Genomic DNA, 21,384 nt, shown 5'->3' on the forward strand with positions numbered 1-21,384 from the left:
GGGCTTTGCATAACAGGTCCATAGCTTAAAACAATCAAAACATCTGTTGGCCAAGCAAATACCTGAACTTGGGTCAGTTTTTGACTAATGGGGTGTCCCTAAACAAACAGGCAGCACATGTACCCTTGGTGGTATTCTGTCACACATTCACACATCCTTTTCACCAAGCAGCAGGCTTTTACAGAAGAGAGAGCAAGTGAGGGAGCCCCGAGAGTCAGCTCATATACATAAAGGCCAGTTTACAGAATAATTCACAGATATATCATCATGATTTTTTTTCAGCATATAGTTGCTGCACTGTTGCTGTTGTATTAATGGCATAATATAATGTTTAGGTATAGCTCTATTGGCTATGTATACGGTATACTCCTAAAGCAAAAAGAAAAAAAACCCATAAAAATATATATGTATACTGTATATAAAATGTTAATTGTGAGCCAAACATATGAAAGAAAAAATAGATTTGTGTCTCCTGAAAAGATGATTTATTGATACAAAACAATATACATTGGTAATCCCTGCCCCCTCAATGTCCTTTAAAATTGGACACTATTGCTATACAACATCTAAAACATCACAGAATGTTATGCATGAAATCCAGAGAAAGTTCCTCCCCAGATGAATGGTCCTATGTCCTAAATAACTGTCGCCATTCAAGTCTCAAACACATTTCCCCTTACAGGAAAAATTGGAGAGAAATAAAGACACAAAAACCTTATAGAGAACTCTAACTACTGAATTTAGGTGCAAATAACTACAAATATGCACACTGCGAAGGATTGTCTTGATTGTATGCTACTGTCCAAGGCCAATAGCAAGTATCCTCTGGTTTCGCTTCATTCTTCCAGAAGGAAGATAGTTCCTAATGAACCCTTATGTCCCCATGCTTCCATAGGGCACACTATGAAACAAATAGCATTGTGGTTGGTAGTACAGCTCATAGTTTTAAACATATACAGTTCCACACAGTTCAAAATAATGTGTACTGGGGTGCTATGCTCAACTGTACAATACATCTCTCATCAACTCCACAAGCAACATGCAAATATTACTCCCTATCATCATTGATACATCTTTATCAAGGATATTATCTCAATCTGTGCCTTCAACATTAACATGCGACTCACACAGTTGATATATGTGTTGTAATATTCTGATAATGGTATTGAAAAAAATAATTAAAAAAAAACAAATATCCAGAAATCATTATTGTATGAATCCTCGGATGGATTAATTTAGTTTCAAACAGCTGGAATTAATGAATATGCACATACTATGGCTTAACCTCCCTGGCGGTATTTCCGAGTGTGGCTCGGGGTTACTTTTCTGTACCATAAGCGGTAACCGTCTTCCGGGTTCCGTCCATTGCGAGGGTCCGTGTCGCAGGGGGGTGGAACCCGGCGGGAAGTTTAAAAGTTTTTTTTTTTTTAAACGAAAAACAGATACAGCAAAAAAGGAAAGAAAAAAAAATAATCATACCGCCAGGGAGGTTAATGCCTATTAGCCGAATGAACACTGACAATCCTTCAGCAAATATGCTGGCCACATGTACCATTACAAGAAAAGAGACTGGAACAGTGCATAGTAAACAGATATCCCATTGCACACCAGACCGGAATCCCACTGTAGTATGTAGAATGGTGCTGGAATAACATGCGGTTGGCGCCACACAACTGCTGCAAACCATTTGCCAACAAAAATACTGATATACATAATAACATGCCAGTACCTATTCATAGACATAACTGAAACATTTAAGGAAACCTACACTCGAGACCATATGCAAAAAATTTGACACTAACTAATATCCTGTTGGTAATCTCCACATAAACAAATATAATGTGCTAAGGGTTGTTATATGCACAGAATATGGCACAAATCTAGCACCATATGGCATTGTTGTAATACACTGAAATGCTTGAAATGTAACTATTCACATGTATCAAATACTAATGCAATGCATGTTAAATGCATGTGGTATGCCGTGTACCAGATTGTATGCGCAGAATATGGCACATTTTAGGTACCAAAAGGAAGTATTATAATGCGTACCGGATTGTTACATATATTATGACCATAAATCGTGTTACCCCATGTGAAAAAATCAACATGATCAACACCAAAAAGGTGAGTGGTTACGAAAAACCAAACTGGAACAAATGGATACCCAATTCAACATCACTGTTCAATCTAAAAAACAATTTAGTTAAATATTCATATTCAATGCACCGGGAGTGACTGTATCCAATGTGTATATCCACAATACCTCCCTTCCCAAAAGTTGGTTATCTCTATCATGCCCTCTGGGGTCTGCTGGTACATATCCAATGACCATGCCTCTCAATGGACCTGGTGTCTGTGTGTTGTAAAATGTACAGCTACATGTTTATTGGCATCTATTTCTTCCCCCTGGCAAATTTCTCAATGCTCATCCTAATATCGCTTCAGTGTTTTTGGAACCTTCTTTTGAAAGTACCAATACTTTTACCAATGTAAGCAAGGGCACATTTAAATATATATATATATGCAGTATTTGGTATTGCAATTTAAATATCCCATAATTTTATACCTATTTGCCCTTGTGAGGATGGAGAAAATGCTCCCCTGTAATGAGTGAGTTACAGACATTACAATTGTAGCACTTGTAACATCCCAACTTGTTAGAGATTTTAATTATGATCAGGTTGGACTAAATGGTCTCGTAGGGTTTTATTGCGACTGTACATTTGCATTGGTGCCACCTTAACTGATTGGACAAGATTCCTATCTGCCTAAAGAATGCTCAAATTCTAAGGTGATGTTACGTACCAATTGAGATGTATCATTGTAATGGACAAACAGGATCCTATTAGGGATGGTTTTAGTCATTTTGGTGGTTGACCTGCGGATCACTAAAGATAAGGCATTATCGATAACTGTGTGGGGATACCGACGTTGTAAAAACTTGTGGTACATCTTGTGGATCCGTGTGTGACATGCATTGCCATCAGGTCAGATGCGCAATACGTGCACAAATTTGGAAATCGGAAGACCATTCAACAGGTGTTTAGGAAGTGCGCTGTTATAGTGTAAAATGGTGTTCCTGTCTGTGGGTTTGCTGTACAGTGTGGTATGTATCCTGTGTTCTGTTTTGGACACAAAGACATCCAGAAAAGCAATACCACTGTCAGAAATGTCAGGATTAAACAAAATACCTGAAAAAATGCTATTCAATGCTATAAGTTCACACTATGTTCACAATGGTTGTCACTATGTTATTTGACTGATGAAGGGACCTCGATAGGTTGCTCATATTTGTGATGCCATGTGTATCTGCCGTCAATAAAAGAATGTATTGATGCATTGGACCTGGGTGTGCGAGTGACTATCTCCTCTACATTGGAACAGTGCATAGAACACATTAAAGGTCACGCTTCTCAAATCAGCAGTGTTCCCACATAATCCCCATCAATAAACATAATCTCTCATCTAAATGAGCTCATGATTCCCCAATAGGTGATGTTCATGCAAGAAAGTAGGATGAGGCAATGTCTCCTACAGGATCAAAGGTTGTTCTAATATTTGCCGGTTTCGTGGCTACCCAGAGTTATCCAACTACGTTTTTCCGAAGTTACATCTTATGGAGATTGGGGGTGGAAAATGGCATCCTCTTGGCCTTTCGTGCCAAAGGGCACACGTGCCAGGTTCCCTGCAGGTGCCCCAGGGGAGAGAGGGGACACCTGCAGGGATTGAAGGAAATCACAGGATATTGCTCTTCTGTGTTGTTGGGACCTGAATGGTGACAGTTGTTCAGGATATAAAAACCTCATCTGGGGAAGAATTTTCTTTGGATTTCAATAAGTGGTTTCCCTCACAATTTGATGCCAGTGCATAACATTCTGCAATGTTTTACATTCTGTATAATAATAGTCTCTGATTACACTGGACATTGAGTGGTCTTGAATGGTATTAGAGATTAGCATTATATTTTTTTTGTTTTTTTTTTTATATTAAAAAATCATATCAGGTGACACTGCTTAATAATTTCTTTGATATGTTTGTTTCGTAATTTACATTTTATATCTATATTGTTTCATTTTTCTTTTGGGTCACTGGCATACAATAATCATACCTTGAAATTTCTGTTTCTGTAGACTTTGTTATTGTTGTTCATACACTTTCTGAATTGTTACTAAACGAGTTGTTTGAATGCCAGGATTTTAACAAGGCAAGATTTAAAATACTCAGATATTAGTTCCACCTTCACATATTTACAAAAAAAAAATTATATACTTTTTGTGCAATGTATTATCAATATTGCATTATATTTTGACAACTTGTACCGGATAAACTTGCAGACACAAAATAACAAATGGGATAATTACACTGCATTAACTGTGTTAATGTTTTGGCTTGGTCAGAGCAAAATTGTAAATAGAATTTATTCTATAACTAATATAAAATTGGAGCAAATAATAATTCTATTGAAAATGAAAATTCTATTTCATGAGTGAGTCAGGACAATGCCATCAGTACCACTAATAATCACTCAACAATTAACAATTAGACATAATATTGTGCCCAAATAAATAGCAGTAAATATAATAATGAACACTAATCAGAGGCCAAAGAACTCTGCTTGGGCAAGTTTGAAACTCATTTGCTATGAAAGCCAAACAGCATCTCTCCAACTGGATTTCTGCCTATTCTTCCTCATTTGAAGCCCTTTCCAAGCTTAGCTAATCAGTGAGAAACCTAATGCTTGGTCTACAAATCTAACTTGCACAGCATTATTTTTGTGTGACACATCTATTCCGATCCATTCATTTAATTTAAGTATACACAAATACAGTATAAAGAAAACATTTTTAAATATAACAGCTTATATTTTTCTTGCTGTCTCTTTTAGGTTTACCAGTACATGCATGAAACCATCCCTATAAATGGCTGTCCAGAATTCCGTGCTCGTGCCACTGCAAAGGTAAGATACTAAGCTCCCCACCATCTACATTAACATAATGGCAAAGAAAACTATAGGAAGTGTATTAATTCAAAGGCTAGCACCTTTGCATCATATTTATGTTATTCTGGATTTGGGTCCACACCATCAAATACTCCAAAGAATTATAGCACTGTATGTAAAGTTGAAAATGTTATATAAGGTGAGAATACATTGACAGACAATATACTGTAACAACACTGGTTATAAAGTTTGTTGTCACATCCATCAAAGCATTAAAGGAAATCATTATAAGCAATGATATAATGTAACTAATTACTAGAGCAAATAGTTAATGCAGCATGTCAATACTATTACAGAATCGGAACTGATAAATATAATTTGAAAAAATAGGTCAGCCCGTCAGCTGAAGAGTACCATAATAGCTCATTTGTATTTCATCCACATATAAAATTTATGGTGAGATCCAAGAACAAATAGTTAACATTTGGTCTGAAGTAAGCAGATGAGAACAAATCTAAAGTATTATTATTTAGATAAGTATGATAAGTAGGCAAGGCTTCTTGTGCATCCTTTTGAATGAAAACATAATTACCACTATAACTGTCATCAGTGGTGGACCTAAGGAACAATGGGCCCTGGTGCAAGATTCTTTTTTGGGCGCCCCGACCCAATCTTACAATACCTGCACTGCCCACCTGAGAGCCCCACTGACCACCTGAAAGCCTGCACTGGCCACCCCAAAGCCCGAACTAGCCACCTGAGAGCCCACACTGGCCACATGAGAGCAGGAAAACAAGCTCAGGGCTCCCACTGATTCAGCAATTATTTCATTATATATCACAATGTAATAATATTAGAAATAAAGAAGTGCAAAATAAATGCGCTTGAAATATCCTGAAACTATCCCCCACTGCTTCCTCTGACTTCCCTCCACAACCTTTCCCCCCTCCGCAGACCGTGGAAATATTTTCTTCCGTGAAACCAGTCCCTGGTGCCAAAAAGGTTGTGGAACGCTGCTATAGAAGACTACAAATCCCAGCAATACTTTATAGGCAAAGCAGAATGACAACAGCTGTAGAGAACTACAACTCCCAGCAATACCTTATATGGCAATGCAGAATGGCTTTACCTCCAGAGAACTACCAGAATACTTTATATCTGAAACAAAAATACATGGAAGCGCACAGCTGTAATGTGGTCAAGTCTCTCACTTGCTGACTATGTGTGAGATGGTGTGCATAAAACTCTTCAAAAAACCGGGAGAGGAGCCCCGTGCAACCTAATCATCAGAAACAATACATAGAAGAGCGCAACTACCTAAAATAATTCAGATAAATAAATGCTGGGCAGCCTGCTGTATCTGGCTGAATAGTTAGGATTGAAGTGGTAAGTATGTAACTTACGGTTGCGATGTCATGGATGGGCACCCGGGTGCCCATCCATGACATCGCCATGTAGCTGGGAGCTGTAGCTGGGAGAGGCGGGCTGTGTAAACAGCAAGCTGCTCACTGGGCCAATCCGGCCCGAGGCCCCAGCGCTGCATCACTATGTGCCTGCGGGCTGCTCTGCCTCACTCGGCCTCACTGACGGTCATCGGGTGGTCGGCCGGATGGTCGGCGGCCAGCCCCTCCTCCATCTCTTGCACTATCCTGCCACTCGTGCTTGGGTCTACTGGGCCCCCCCAGGCTCAGGCCCTGGCGCAGCCGCACCGGCTGCAATGATGGTAGTGCTGGTCATCAGGCTGATCACTGGGAGAGAAGCTGTATGCTAGTGGAGGAATTATACAGCTCTGCCTATTAAGCTCTGAGTGTAAGTTTTTAAAGAATTTATGATTAAAGGTTTTAAGGATTTTATACTATGTGGCGTCTACATTTTTTTCCATGGCACATTGAATTAGTTATAACGAGGAGTGTGCGGAGGAGGTTAATATTCGCCATTTAGAAGGTGGATTGACAGGAATTGGAACAACTTAAACCGACCAACAGTTTCCAGAAAAACCCAGGGAACTGAAAGGAGATATTGACTACAAAGGAGGTTGCCATCAGCTGTCTTTGGAGAGTGGCTCGCTAAGGATTGTAATCTGAGTGCAGTTTGACCATTTAACAGTAATCAAAGGAGTCTGGTGAGTGTATTGATTGCACAGAAACACTTAGGATGTTACACTAGGAAATACCTTTTGGAATGGAAAACAATTGCACTTTATAAATTGCTGACATAACCTCTTAAAGAGACTTTTGTGTGTGTGTTTTATAGAGACTAATTTGTGGATTTCACATGTGATCTGGATCACAACACATTGCACATGTGATTTTCAGCTTGTATTGAATGTAACCATTGGGGAGGTCACATATTGTGTTGGGACAATCATAAGGCACTTTACTGTTTATTGTTTATGTATAAGTTGTAGGTTTTTAGCGCAGTGACTTTATTCTTTTTAAATAGGAACACATTACAAACATATAGTGGGGTTTTCTCAAATTTTACTGCAAAAGTGGAAATACACTTTAAGCCTAAAGCTCCATTGAGGCAAGGTGTGGGATGCAACATTAGGGAAATATCTGTCTGCAGATGACAGGGGTGTACACTGATCAAACCAGGGAGAGGACATGAAGCAGGTGAGGTGATCGAATGTGTCACCCTGTGACTACAGGGTATGCAACTCTGCTCTTTGAACAGAAAATATAATTACTTGGATTTCCATCTGCAAAAATGCATACCCTAAACTCCTAACAGGTTTTCTAGGGTTGGCAAAAATCACACCCCATGGAAATTCTCCATCTCTATGGAAAGCTAGTACTGTCAAACCCAAAAAAAAGATTCGCCTATTGTACAAATAATCTATCACATTTAACAACATTTTAGATCAACAGAAAAAGTTGAATACACATTTAAATAAAACAGTATGACGTCAATAGCTTTTTTTCTACACAGGATTTAAACATCTGTTACTCAGGATTCACACACTTTCCCATTAGAAACCAATTATAAAAATGTGTAAATCTTGGGGGAAAGTTGTGTAAATCCTGTGTGTAAACATTTAAAAATAGGCACTTAAGTGTTGGGGAATGGAAAATAAGGTAATCAAACAATACAAACAGCTTTTTCTACTCTAAATACTTGCTGACAGAACCTGTGCTCACCACAATGAATACCCCTCTGGTGACCTGACTAAATTGTGTGCCTTGGGACAATAATGGATTGTCTAAATGACTAAGGGGATTACTACTTCGACTCGCTATGGCTGCCTGAGCCTTTCGTCTCAGTTGAACCAAAGGGCTGCTGTACGGGCTATTCACAATAGCCCGTACAGTAGCCGAAGGCAGCCGAGCGGCTCAGCCGAGCCAAAACCATATGCTTTGGCTTGGCTGAGCCGTAGTGACAGGTGAAGTGTGGAGAAAGGTTGGCCGTAGCCGACCGATCTCCATGCAAATGACAGCTGGGCCGAGACCTGCTAGAAGATGCGGCGGGAGTTGGCAGGAGTTTGTTGCGTGCGGTTGGGTCAGCGTGCGTCTTTTTTTTTCTTTTCTTAAAATGTTTTCATTATTTTGTTAACTTTTTTTACATTTTCCTATTTTTTTACATTTGGCTATTCACTCACTGGCATTTGGCCCCTATGAGACTAGGGAAGAACGACAGCGAGTGAGCTGCTGGAGCTTCGGCTCACCAATCCATGCAGAGCATCTTCGGCTGACCGAAGGCAGCCGATGCATGGCTGATTTTAGCCGATGTAGGCTGAAATCAGCCGTACAAGGCTGAATGAATAGGTTTAATATAGCAAGTAAGTTGTGCTTGGTCTGAGTGAGTGTGGAAAAAAGGGAAAAACAAACTCTTAAATCCAGAAAACCATAAACATCTCTGTGAAAGACGAAATACTCCTATCTCAATATGTGATCAATACGTGAATAATCAAAGTGTGAAACGGTCTCTCAGATCAAAGGAGAGCTATAAACAATGTACGGCATGTGGTAAGTAAACAATACGTTCAAACACATCACAGTGTATCAATAAATATATATGTGGCAGAAGTCCTCTGAAGTTGAACAAATAAAGACTTGATTGCAATCCTTATATGCGTGACCAGTGGGTCCCAAAATCTTACATGTGTAAAATTGATCCAGTGATCAAAATTAGTGATTAAAATATCCTAAAAATGTGGTGAATCTCCTAGTATTATACACACAGTTTGTCTGTGTCTTAATAACCCGTAGAGCAGTGAACAATCCGTGTTTCCCCGAAAATAAGACACTGTCTTATATTTTTTTTGGCTCAAAAAAACACAATAGGTCTTATTTTCGGGGTAGGTCTTATTTTTCTTTTTTATGTAGAACAATCCACACTTATTCATGTACACAAATATGGTGATTAGGGCAATCAGGGGTGCCGTACCTTTCCAAGAGCAATTTGGTAACCAATCGCTGGCCAGAACGAGTGAAGTGCACTTTCACTATCGATTCCTGACAGGCGGAGTACATTTGGTATCACTCCACCTGTGACAGGAGGCGGCGCTATAGAGGAGGCATCGGGTTATGCGGCTCTGCTCCCTCCGCTGCTGCCTCACTTCCTTTAGCGCTGGCTTCGTTGGCACCGCTGATTCTCTCCTGCCTCTCCCGCAGCTCTTCAAGTTCCCCCTTATGCCACCACTGGCCCTGGGTATGGTCGCAACTAGGTCTTATTTTCGGGGTAGGTCTTATATTTTAGCAATTTCCAAAAATAGTACTAGGTCTTATTTTCGGGGTAGGTCTTATTTTCGGGGAAACAGGGTATATGAAGTAAGATATACGTTCTAATTCCCCTCTCAGATAGATACACAGGGTTAAATAATTAGAACAATCTCAGCGGTATAGCAAGCATTCAGTGGGTTAAATATTTAAAATAATATCAACTAAATAACAGGCAGTCAATATCAGAAGTCTTGCCGTTTATATGAGATGGGATGAGGGCGATTACTTTCCTGTCTCTCAAAGATTTTTAGATGAATAATCCATTCATTTTTGAGACAGATATCTTCCAAAATATATCTCCAACCGATCACTGATTGAGAAAATCCGGAAAGTCCTGAGGTTCTAATGTTCCATCCCCTCCTTTTATCTCCAAATCAGGCAGTCAGAAGTAGTTTTCTCCTTCTACCTCGATTTTTCCAGAGCCTCACCACCCAGACCGGCGGCATATATCTGTTAGTATAGAATTCCCGAACTGATAAAAGCTTTGGAAAACGTGTTGCAGAAAACTCAGCTATGAGAGGCGAAGACCAAACATCCTTTGACGCGTTTCGTAGATTAACTTGCTCAAAAAGGACTCCTTTTTGAGCAAGTTAATCTATGAAACACGTCAAAGGATTAACTTTCTCAAAAAGGAGTCCTTTTTGAGCAAGTTAATCTACGAAACGCGTCAAAGGATGTTTGGTCTTCGCCTCTCATAGCTGAGTTTTCTGCAACATGTTTTCCAAAGCTTTTATCAGTTCGTGAATTCTATACTAACAGATATACGCCGCCGGTTACACACACAGAGTTGCTGCTGGTCCTATTAACTATTTAGATATACAGTCCTAGCGCAGTGGTTCTTGAACCAAAATTGAAGTGAATAGGTTACTTGGCTGGATTATTCACTCGGCTAACTTCGGCAGCTTTGTGAATAACCACCCACATGTAAGGTATACTGCTAGACAAGTGTAAAGGAATGGCTAGTATCATTTGACCAGGGAATGGGCAGACCACAAGTTCATAAACTAAATTTAGTAGAAATGGGGGAAGACAGACAAGCTTATAAAAAAATAGGTTAGTATAGAAAGAGCCAGGATAATACGATTTAAGTGAGATGTAATACACTCTAAAATAATGAAGTAGTCTAGAGACTATATTCTGACACAATGAGTACAAAAAGGAGTACTGCATGTAGGCGTTTGTTAAAAGTATAGTTACATCTCAGTTGTGGAGGTTGCTATGATTAAGCATGATTGACACACCGCTATAGACATAATGGGACCAAAGTACTATTAAAATTAATATATGTGTTTGATTCACAAGGAAAAACCTGTACGAGACATTTTGAATGAACTGAGATTGTTTCAATGGTAAGAACACAATTATAAAAGATTTCAATAACAGGCTGTACATTGCAGCATTTCCACCTTTCCAAGTAGAATTCATAATAATCTTAAAATGAATGCCAAGGAGCTTTTTGCATTGGAAGACTGTAGAGAAATATAGAGTGCAAAAGAGCTTGACTATAAATTTCACACTGAAAGCTATAACTGGCAATTTATAAAGTGATACATTTGCAATTATCTTAAATAAAATGAAGGCAGGAAAAGCATTCATTGCATGCTAATAAACTATATCTTGATGTCATTGAATGTAAGTTTCCGTACTCCCATTGGTATTCTCTCTTTTTCTAAAGTTTTCAGAAACATTTTGATAAAAGTCTAGATTTTCTTTTACCAGAAAAATTTTACTCAATTACTGTAGAGCAGGTGCAGTACTGCTTTTGTTGGAAGAGACTCTGATATCTTACATTTTGCATACATCTTCTCATTTCTTTGTTATTCTTTTACAGTAGCAATACAGGAGCTTATTCAAAGTAGTCTAATTTTGTTCTGTGGCTTAACAGAATGTTTGAATTGGAATGAGCAACTGATCTGCCTTAAAGGATAATTGTACTTTTAAAATATCTTAGAATCTTTAATATCCAGGCAAATCAATCAAGCTTGCAAATAGACCATTTTCCTTTCTTCTGCTGCCCTTAGTGAGCTGAGCAGGTCCTACCGGTTCATATTGTGAGCACGAGCTAAGAAGACCATTTGGTGGTTAAATCTAGGTTTTCTCCTATCCTTAGCAATTTGTATGATTTTGAAGGAACATTTTAAAAAGTGGGAAACATTTAACACAAGTTAAATCAGTTGTTTAATCCTAGCTAATTCAACAACTCTCAGTTGTTTAGTTGCTCATTCTTTAAATATGTAAGTGAGAGCAGGTTGATTGAACATTGACAAAGCAACATAGAACCAAATGTGCTGGATAAAGAATAGTGGAGTGACTTTTTTCTGCAATTCATGCTATATTTCATATTTTATATGCATCCTATCCCCCATGACACACTGGGTCTTGGATTTTCTCTGTTCCTCAATGCAGAATGTGAAGGTCCTTCAGGTGCCCACATTGCTGCCTGGGTGACATGGACACTTCAGGAGTACAGTGATGATGTTCTTTTAGGTCCTGAAAATTAAGGCAGCGTGATGATGTGGCAACAGGTAAACTGGTTGGTATGGGCATTGACTGTAGCACTGGACCACCAGTCTCCTCTCCTGGAAGAGGGACACAGCAAGGGACATGTGATGTGACCTTAAAACAAATCTGCAAGAACAGGTTCCTCTAACCTCTAAACTATTTCTTAATATAGCCAATTTTGTATGGTCATACCTGTTACTCTACACCTTTATCCTATGTGCAGTAAATACAGGACTTACAGGGTACTTGCAAATGGGGACAATTGCATGAGTCTCAAAAATGTCTCAGTTAGATCTGCTGCTGGCAGGAGGCACTGTACAATACAATGACAGCCGCCCATGCCCGCAGCTTTTTGCAGGTAATTTGCATGTAATTGCACATGCTTAGATAACTTACAACAACTGTTTCTGGACGCAAACCAGGTGCTGTCATCGGCAGGTAATGGAACCTTAAATGTATTCATTTTCTTAAATCGCTGGATGTAGTTTATATAGTGTTATCTATGAGTTTTTGATCTTGCTGAAACTCTAACTCCTCACCCATAGGAGGTATTTATACTAATTATTACATGCTGATTGTCTTTTATGAATACTCTGATTCTTAGAAATGTAATTTATGTCATTGTTGAAAAAACATCACTTGCCGTGTAGATTCTCAACACTTTTCCTAGATTAAAATAACATTCCATTACAATTTGTATTCTCAGTCTTCAAAACCTGCTTCCCCCTGCAGGGAACATCAGTATTTTCTTAGATAGCCTCATCACCATAGTACAGTACAAACCTCTGTAGAGTATAAGGGGTCTACATTTTGAAGAACAACGTTTTTCTGTTATGCAACATTTTGATTTCATGTTGAGATTAAAAAGTTGCATCATGTGGTTTTTGTTGAATACATTTCACTGCGTAAAATTGAATGCATGCCTTGCTGGCTTGAGGGTTGTTCATTAGGTCTAGTTCATTAAAGTAGATTTCAACTCAATCACTAACTTTTTAATATAATCCAAAATATTTTTTCAATCATTTTGCATATGCATCTTTCATTAAAATAATACCTGGTGATCCTGCCATGAAGGTCCTTATTCAGGCGCTTACTTTTTTTAATGACCGCTCTCTGCCCATTAGACTACAAAAATGATGTATAAAAAAAATGCCACTTTTTTGCCACACAGTGCTTTAGCAGTTAAGCCATACAATTTAGCAGTTAAGCCATACAATTTAGCAGTTAGCCATACAATTAGGGATTGACAATGTGTTAGGGAAAGATTGACCAAAAGTTCTTTATTCAATTTCCAAGCAAAATCGATAGTGTTGGATGGAGATATTTAAGGGCCATTTTATCCTTATTTGGGTTTGGATCTCGGTTTGGTGCTTGGATACATTCACTATATCATACTCCCTCTGCCAAGATTAGGAATAACAATTCTCTCTCCCTTGGCTTTTGTTTACAGAGGGGCACCAGACAAGGTTGCCCTCTTTCTCCTTTATTGTTCGCATTGGCCTTTGAACCTTTAGCTGCCATTAGGCAGTCTCCAAATATTATAGGTTTTAAAAGAGGTATAGAGGAAGATAAACTTGCACTATATGCTGAAGACACCTTGTTTTTCTTGGCGGATACTTAGTCTTCCTTGCGTAGTGTTATGGTACATCAGACTTTGCTATATATTCCGGTCTTTTAGTACACTGGGATGAATCCAATTTACTTCCTATAGACCCTTTACCAAACCCATTGGCAGCGGATTTGTCTTGTATTCCTATATGCTCCCGAATTACCTATTTGGGTATCCAGATGTCTCCGCAACTTGCAGACTATGCCACACTTAATCTATTTCTATTATTGCACAAATTTAGATCTCAAGGAGATGCCTGCCTCAAATTACCCCTTTCATTGGCTGGGAGAGTCAATCGTATCAAAATGATCTGGATACCACAATTGTTATATATCTTGCACAATTCCCCAATTTGGTTCCCCTCGAAAATTTTTAGGCAAATCAACAGTATTTTCAGGGACCTTATTTGTAAACAAAAGCAGGCCCGATTGAAATCGGTGACTCTACAAAGACTTTGGGAGACTTAGCTCTTCCTAATCCTTGGCTTTATTTTCTTGCCTCCCAACTACAACATGTCTCTGTCTGGGGGTGCAAGGCGCTGCATGCACAATCACTCCGTTCTCTTCAGTATCTTTTTGATCGCTATGACCCTTTGAGTACCTTGGAGACAGGGAACAAAAGAGAGCGCCTCCATAGTGTAAAATTTGTATTTAATAGTAAAAACACGCAGCTCTAAGGCTATACTTACAACAGTTTGGTAGAATAAAAACCAGTAGAATAAGGTGAGAGGACGGAACCCCTGGCAGGGAGAATCTGGAGCGATGTAAAACCAATTGGTTCTGATGAAGGGGGCGTGCCCCAGAAACGCGTAAACCATTTATCAATACAGGGATCGAGGTTACTGGTGTTTTACATCGCTCCAGATTCTCCCTGACAGGGGTTCCGTCCTCTCACCTTATTCTACTGGTTTTTATTCTACCGAACTGTTGTTAGTACAGCCTTAGAGCTGTGTGTTTTTACTATTAAATAACATTTTTACACTATGGCGGCGCTCTCTTTTGTTCCTTTTCTCATAGACTGGTGGTCCATCTAATCTGATGGGAGCTGCCTCTATCGTGTTTGCTGTATTTTTACTGCTGGGCTCTTTTTGGATTTAAATGTTTCGTTTATTGGCCAAACAATAATCAGACTGTCAATTACAGAATAGTTGTAAAAAACATGGCATCTTCATTATTATAACAGGTAAAAGGACTGATCGTTTTAGTAAGCATGCAGCTGGGTCATCAGGCAAATCGCCTATCACCAGCTGGTTAATTGTATACCGCACTGCTGTCCAAAAGGGGCGGAGGTCAGGACACATGTGAAAATGTGAAACATAGTGCCAACATCCTGTTCACATCTCCAACATGTTGGAGGAAGAGAGCCATTCATTTTGTTAAGGATGTATGGAACTCGATACCACCGGGTCAGGATCTTGTATCCTTGTTCCTGAAATTTGCATGGCAAGGACGACCTATGTGCTAGGGAGATGATTGTGTCCCTTTGTTGTTCAGTGAAGGGTCTGCCCAACTCGGACTCCCACCTCCCGAGGAAGGGGGGGCAATATGACTGAGGCGGGGGAACATAACAGCTTAATTAGCATAGAAATTGCATGGCGGATTGGTGCCCCTAGATGGCAGACCGACTCGAACTCAGTGAGGCGACACGACAGTCCCCGCAACCCGGGCACAGAGACCAGAAAATGATGAAGCTGCATCGCACTCCATTCGTCTAGCCATGGATCGATTAAGTTTCGAATAGAGTCAATAGAGAGCCAATTCCCGTCTAGGATAAAGTCAAAGAGGCGATATCTTTGCACTCAGTAATCTCCGTACACGGCCATTCTCCATACCAGGTGGGAAGTCAGGGTCCCCTAACACCGGTGTCATGGGTGATGGGTGAGGGGATCTCTTTTTGGATTCGAAGGCGCCGGTATTGTTTTGCAACCTTGGAGACAGACCTGTCCTCTAAAAAGATTTGCCATCTTGCCACAGTCAGTTTAATGGGACATGTATGGGAGATGGCTAGACGACTACCACGTACTTTGGGGTAAACTAGATTTACTCCGATTTGAAACAATAGTAGGGTTTAATGGCAGCACGATAATACCATAATTGTTGCATATTACGATAATCCTAAATATGTGGCCAAAGTCAAACATGCCTTTCATAAGGGGCTTTAGATTTTCAAAAAAACAGTCCTAATTAAATCACATTAAAATAATCTTATTTCAGGCTACAGTTGCTGCTTTTGCTGCCAGTGAAGGTCATTCACACCCTCGTGTTGTGGAGCTGCCAAAAACAGATGAAGGACTTGGTTTCAATGTCATGGGAGGGAAGGAACAGAATTCCCCAATTTACATCTCTCGCATCATTCCAGGAGGAGTAGCAGAGCGACATGGAGGACTCAAGAGGGGAGATCAGCTGCTTTCTGTAAATGGAGTGGTATGGTTAACTTGTTTTAATTTTTATTAGTTACAGTTCATTCTGTTCTTCTGGCTATTTCCAGTGGAGAGCATACACCTGACATAAATGTTGTGCCTATGCAAGACTGTCTTTTTAGGTTATTCTTTCTGCATGCATGAAGGTATTACTTCATCTTTAAATGTCCCTAGTAGATCTGATGTAAAAACATACAAATTTCATTCTGTGTGTGTTTCATTGTAAGTGATGCATATTACATACAGTACTTTTAAGCTAAATGTATTATTATGCAATTAAAGCAATATTGCTAATTTCTGATGAACTCACATTGTTCCTAGTATTGGCACTCTTCCTAATGAGGTGCCTACTCAAGGCAGCCATTCAGGAGAACAAGGGCGGTTGTAAACATCTGCATTAATTCAAAATAATTCATAATGTAATTAACATTTCACTGGGTGCCATGTAATACATTTTTCAGACACAAGTATAATCGAAGTATATTCGAACAATCATACAAACACTTAGAACATCGTGTTTATTCTCTGCATATTTTTTCCTCCTCTTGCAACTTAAAGTAGATCTCTTAATAACTCTACAGGTTTGTATGAATTAATTTCTGACATGTTACAATATAAAGCAACTGTTTATCATATTATCTCTAAACAACTGAACCTTTTATAATTAAAAAGCAGTAATTGAGCTCCAGTCGAGTCACTTTGCCAAGACCAAAATGATCCCACCAGTCTGCTGTAGACTGGAGAAAACATTTTCCCACTCTCCTCTCCACACATGGTCAGAGTGAAAGATTGGAACTTTATAGCAAGTCATAAGGTGAATGGCAGCATCAGGAAACTAATCATTCTAAGACAACATGAGAGATCACAGCCCAAACTGTACAGGAACCAGGATTTATATAATTGTATCATCTCTGAGGCAGCATCTTAGTCCAGGAAGTAGATGCTGACCTTGGATAGTACCTGAACAAAGATGGCTCCATCCTTCTGGAGAGAACAGCACGTGTAGACATTGTCAGGGGAGTATTATGGTTACTGTGAAAGGTAATAAATACCTGCAAGTGGTAGATGTACACATTATTTAGTATGCCTGCACTTAACATGAAAAAATATAGTTTAGATATCAACTGTAATTAGAGAACTGGAGAAAGACATTGCGGTCTATGGAGAAAACGTTTAGAGGACAGCAGCAAGCTTCCGTTCCTGCCAGTGCCCCTATATTTTTTCTATGCATGCCTTGCATTATAACAAATAGGTCAGATAAAATCAAGGTAACATTGTGTATTTAGCCCCTTACATTATACATGACCATCACCTGACACAAATACAGATAATGCCATACTAAAACCGATTTTAATAAAACATTTAGTACAGGGAAATTTATGCTTTACTGAAACGCTCCTTTCCTGGCTACCTAGAAAATGTATTAATTGAAAGTGGTGATGTTAGGTGTTTTCTTTTCATGTATGCAGAGTGTGGAAGGAGAACATCACGAGAAGGCAGTGGAGCTGCTTAAGGCTGCAAAAGACAGTGTTAAACTGGTAGTGCGATACACACCCAAGGTGCTGGATGAGATGGAGGCTCGTTTCGAGAAGTTGAGGACTGCCAGACGCAGGCAGCAACAACAGTTATTAATTCAACAGCAGCAACAACAACAGCAACAACAGACACAGCAAAACCATATGTCGTAGGTGAGAGTTTTCATTGCTTTCACTTCTTATCTGAGAAAAACACAATGCTGTAAGATGGCATATAATGATTGTGAATAGTGCATAAGATAAATTGCCTGCTCTACTAACTCATCTGATATATTGCTGCTGCCACTTGCAAATATCCCAGGTGAATTATGCGTTCTGTTCAGCATACGTGATCAGACACTTGACTTAGTGTAACTTGGAGGAAATTTATTTATTTTCAGTTCACTGCAGATTGTAAAGGAGCTGTTGAAAAGTTTACCATATCTTAAGCTGCCCATAGACTGTAATATTTTCTTTGTTCAACCTGCGTGCTGAACGAAAAAAAAATAACAGATTCCTCCATCATCAATTTTGAGCGTTGATAGAGGAATCTCCTGCTGTCTTCATTGTATTCTGATGGCGGCAACACTGTGGTGACATCACAAAATCTCATGAAACTAGCATTCAGAGGCAGCAGTACCTTAGAACTCACACTGCAGATATTCCGCTATAAGGGTGTATGCACAGAAGTTTCTAAGCACACCCACATACCAGGATGTGCACTATTATTTTCAGGCAAGGGTTACCTTTTTAGGGTACTGCTTATGCACAGTTAACATTTCTAAACGTTCCTGTAGCAAATTTTCCAGGTCCACTTTAATGCCACGTTATCATCAGTGCAAGCAAACCTCCTGCTGGGTTCAATGTTTTGAGCATGTTCGGCCGACCCGAATCCACGCGAAGCCACCCGATGTACGGCTGATTTCAGCCAATATACGGCTGAAATCAGCCGTACCAGCCTGAAGTGAATAGCCGAACAGCTTTCGGCTCACTTCGCTTTAGGTGGGTCATTCACTCGGCTGCCTACAGCAGCTTAGTGAATAGACCCCTGTGTCAGGAACCATTTTTATTGGTTCCCGATGATGCTGGCTCTTATCTTTACTGGCATAGATGTATATTTCTGAGTAAAGTAAGTACAGTTCATCATTATTATACAGTTATTTTTTCACTCTTTTCTACTCATGGTAAAACAATATAACCTGTAAATGTACAGGTTGTATAAATCTATACAGTACATCCTTCATCTTTTTCATCCTGTTGTATTGCTTCTAAAGATACTATTCAGAGATACCATTATATTATTATAACTAGGGTTGCTAACATTGTTACTTCGAGATAAGGGACAGTGTCCTTGGGGTATTAAAGAGAAGTATCCATGGAATATAAGAAATATAAAATTCAGCCCACCATGCTAGACTGGTCCTTTAAAGTTATTTTAGTAAAAGATGAATTCTGAATGGTTATCATGGTTAATTTCAGTGTGCACTTTGTCCCACTGAATTAGTACTAATGACATTTGCTTGTGTTACAAATTAGGAATGATTTGTTTAATCTCTGACAAATTTACTTCAGGAGCTCATCTCAATGTTCCAGGTTTTTATTTTCTTCAGTCAGCCAACAGTACTTCACATGTATTCCTGCTAGTTTGATTCTCATGCTGGCAATGTATTGTTTTGCTCTCAGTTGTTTTGCTCTTCACCTCTATTGCAGGATTTTCTCAAGAAAGAAGCGCCAATAGAACAATGAGTATGGAGCAATGCCATCTCCATGAGCCTGCATTCCTAAGGATCAGACAAGATTTAGTTCCCGTTATCCAGCAAACAGGTGGACGTGTCATCCTTTGGTGAGGCTATTAATAAGCTTTCCCTATAAAGGTGATGTTTTTGGTAGATAGAAAAACTTCTCTGTTTTGGACTTCCCTTCCAATATTTAATGTATCCATTTAATTTAGTATTGTGTAAAGAGGATTATAGAGTCTGTCACTGATGAGTTTATTTCTCTAGTTGGGTCTGAGTGCCTGGGATTATGTCTAGAATTCCTCATTGTTCACTGGACACAGAACTGCATCTGCAATCCAGTGCCCTAACAGATCAGCACTTGTACACAACGAAGAATATAATTCTGTACTGTAAATTGTATAATTTACAACTTGTTGTTTGTAATAAGATTTAATATTTTTTCCTTACTATAGTAAGTTATCACATTTATACAGTTTTAAGTTTTTAGACACAGCAGCATTATTACCTTTTGTGTTTTGTATGTTGAATTCAAGCAATGTTAGGTACTGTAGCTGCTGCTGAATTAGAAAACGGAACTTGTATTTTACAATTGATAAATATATGTAGCATTAATATCCATATTGTAAAAGAAAAAATATTTTTTTTTTGTCCTTGAGTGCTGTTAGAGTTTTTTTTTTTCTTTTCATATTTTTATGTTTGAATAACTGCTACTTAATTATTTCTACATTTTGTTATATTAAAGTTTATCCAGTGTTTATAGTACTCATTTATTGTCAGAATTAAATATTTTCTAATTAAAGTTGCCTTATGTTTTTATTTTAAGGTTTGTGACAAAGAAACCCTAAGCTTAGTTTATTTTAATTCTGAGTATAAACAGAATATAAACATAAATAATGACCATGTTCACTTATTTACATACTATGGTTCTGTATTACTATCTGTGTTCTTACTGGGGAGATTTCCCCTCACTCCCTTTCAGAAGAAGAACAGGACACAGAAAAACCCAACTTTTTATTAGAGTGAGAAAGGGTTCTGACAATATTGTATCGCTATATGTGCCTTCTTGTACTGGTAAACAACTGCTTCCCCCATTTCTTGTCCTGTTGTCACAGGAACAGTAAGTGAAGGAAGGGATCTCCTATGGGCTCCCAGACAGAAACAAAAACATGTTAACGCTTCTCCACTTGATCCTACAAGAAATAAAATCTCTGCTGGAGTTCGGCTTAAAGCCCGTGACACACTGCATGTGAAGCAGCTTGGAGCGGCGGCACACGGACCTTCGCGTGGAGTGTCTTGTAATTTTAATTCCGCCGCATCAGCTTGTGAGAGCTCACTTAGCTGAGCATGCCGAGATGAAACATTTAATCTTCAGCCAATCAGCTTGCGCGTATAAACCCGCGCATCAGGATGCATATTCCACTGAGTTGCTACGTGGGAGCCTCACACATTGCGTGTCAACGTCTGTGCCTCGCAGCTTTGCTTTGCTCCACAGAGCTTTGCATGCAGTGTGTCAATGCTTAAGGACTGGCTCTGCTGTCTAGCATAGCTGTGTAAATCTCAGAACTGGCTGGACTGAAAAACAAAACCTAAGGAAAGTAAAGAAAAAAAAAAGATCCCATGCATGTAGTTCAACTGTGTAAGGAGCCTTGCCTGGAGCTTATCTTTAAGAAAATGAACCTAACCAGCTGCACACTTAGACCTTATTGTCTTTGTGGACAATTAAGGTAACCCTCCTGGTTTGCCCATGTTTGTTTCCCTCTAAAGCTGGCCATACACCTATAGATTATCTGCAGCTTTTCTATGGTCAGATGGAAAGTGCAACAGATTCCTCCATCTACTCTAAACTGTGTGGGTGGAGGAATCTCCCACTGGGCAAAGCTTCACTATCTTGCTAGTCGGCCCCACTGGCTCTCAAAATACCTGAACAATGCCTGTATA

At 39.2% G+C, this 21,384-nt stretch overlaps 1 protein-coding gene across 2 annotated transcripts in view; it reads left to right on the plus strand.

The window, feature by feature from the left end:
• Positions 1 to 20,230, plus strand: part of LIN7A (lin-7 homolog A, crumbs cell polarity complex component) — a 61,754-nt gene extending 41,524 nt beyond the window's left edge. The window contains exons 3-6 of one of the 2 annotated variants that reach the window (XM_018552915.1): positions 4,889 to 4,960; positions 15,988 to 16,197; positions 17,663 to 17,877; positions 19,418 to 20,230. In XM_018552915.1, the coding sequence (XP_018408417.1) occupies positions 4,889 to 4,960; positions 15,988 to 16,197; positions 17,663 to 17,877; positions 19,418 to 19,445 (525 nt within the window). In that variant the 3' untranslated portion in view covers positions 19,446 to 20,230. Of the gene's footprint in view, positions 1 to 4,888; positions 4,961 to 15,987; positions 16,198 to 17,662; positions 17,882 to 19,390 lie in introns of both variants that reach the window. The other variant, XM_018552916.1, reaches the window with a different exon arrangement.
• The last annotated feature ends 1,154 nt before the right edge of the window (positions 20,231 to 21,384 follow it).

Source organism: Nanorana parkeri, unplaced genomic scaffold (assembly GCF_000935625.1).
Source record: "Nanorana parkeri isolate BGI_ZX_2015 unplaced genomic scaffold, ASM93562v1 scaffold101, whole genome shotgun sequence".
Taxonomy (NCBI): Eukaryota; Metazoa; Chordata; class Amphibia; order Anura; family Dicroglossidae; genus Nanorana; species Nanorana parkeri.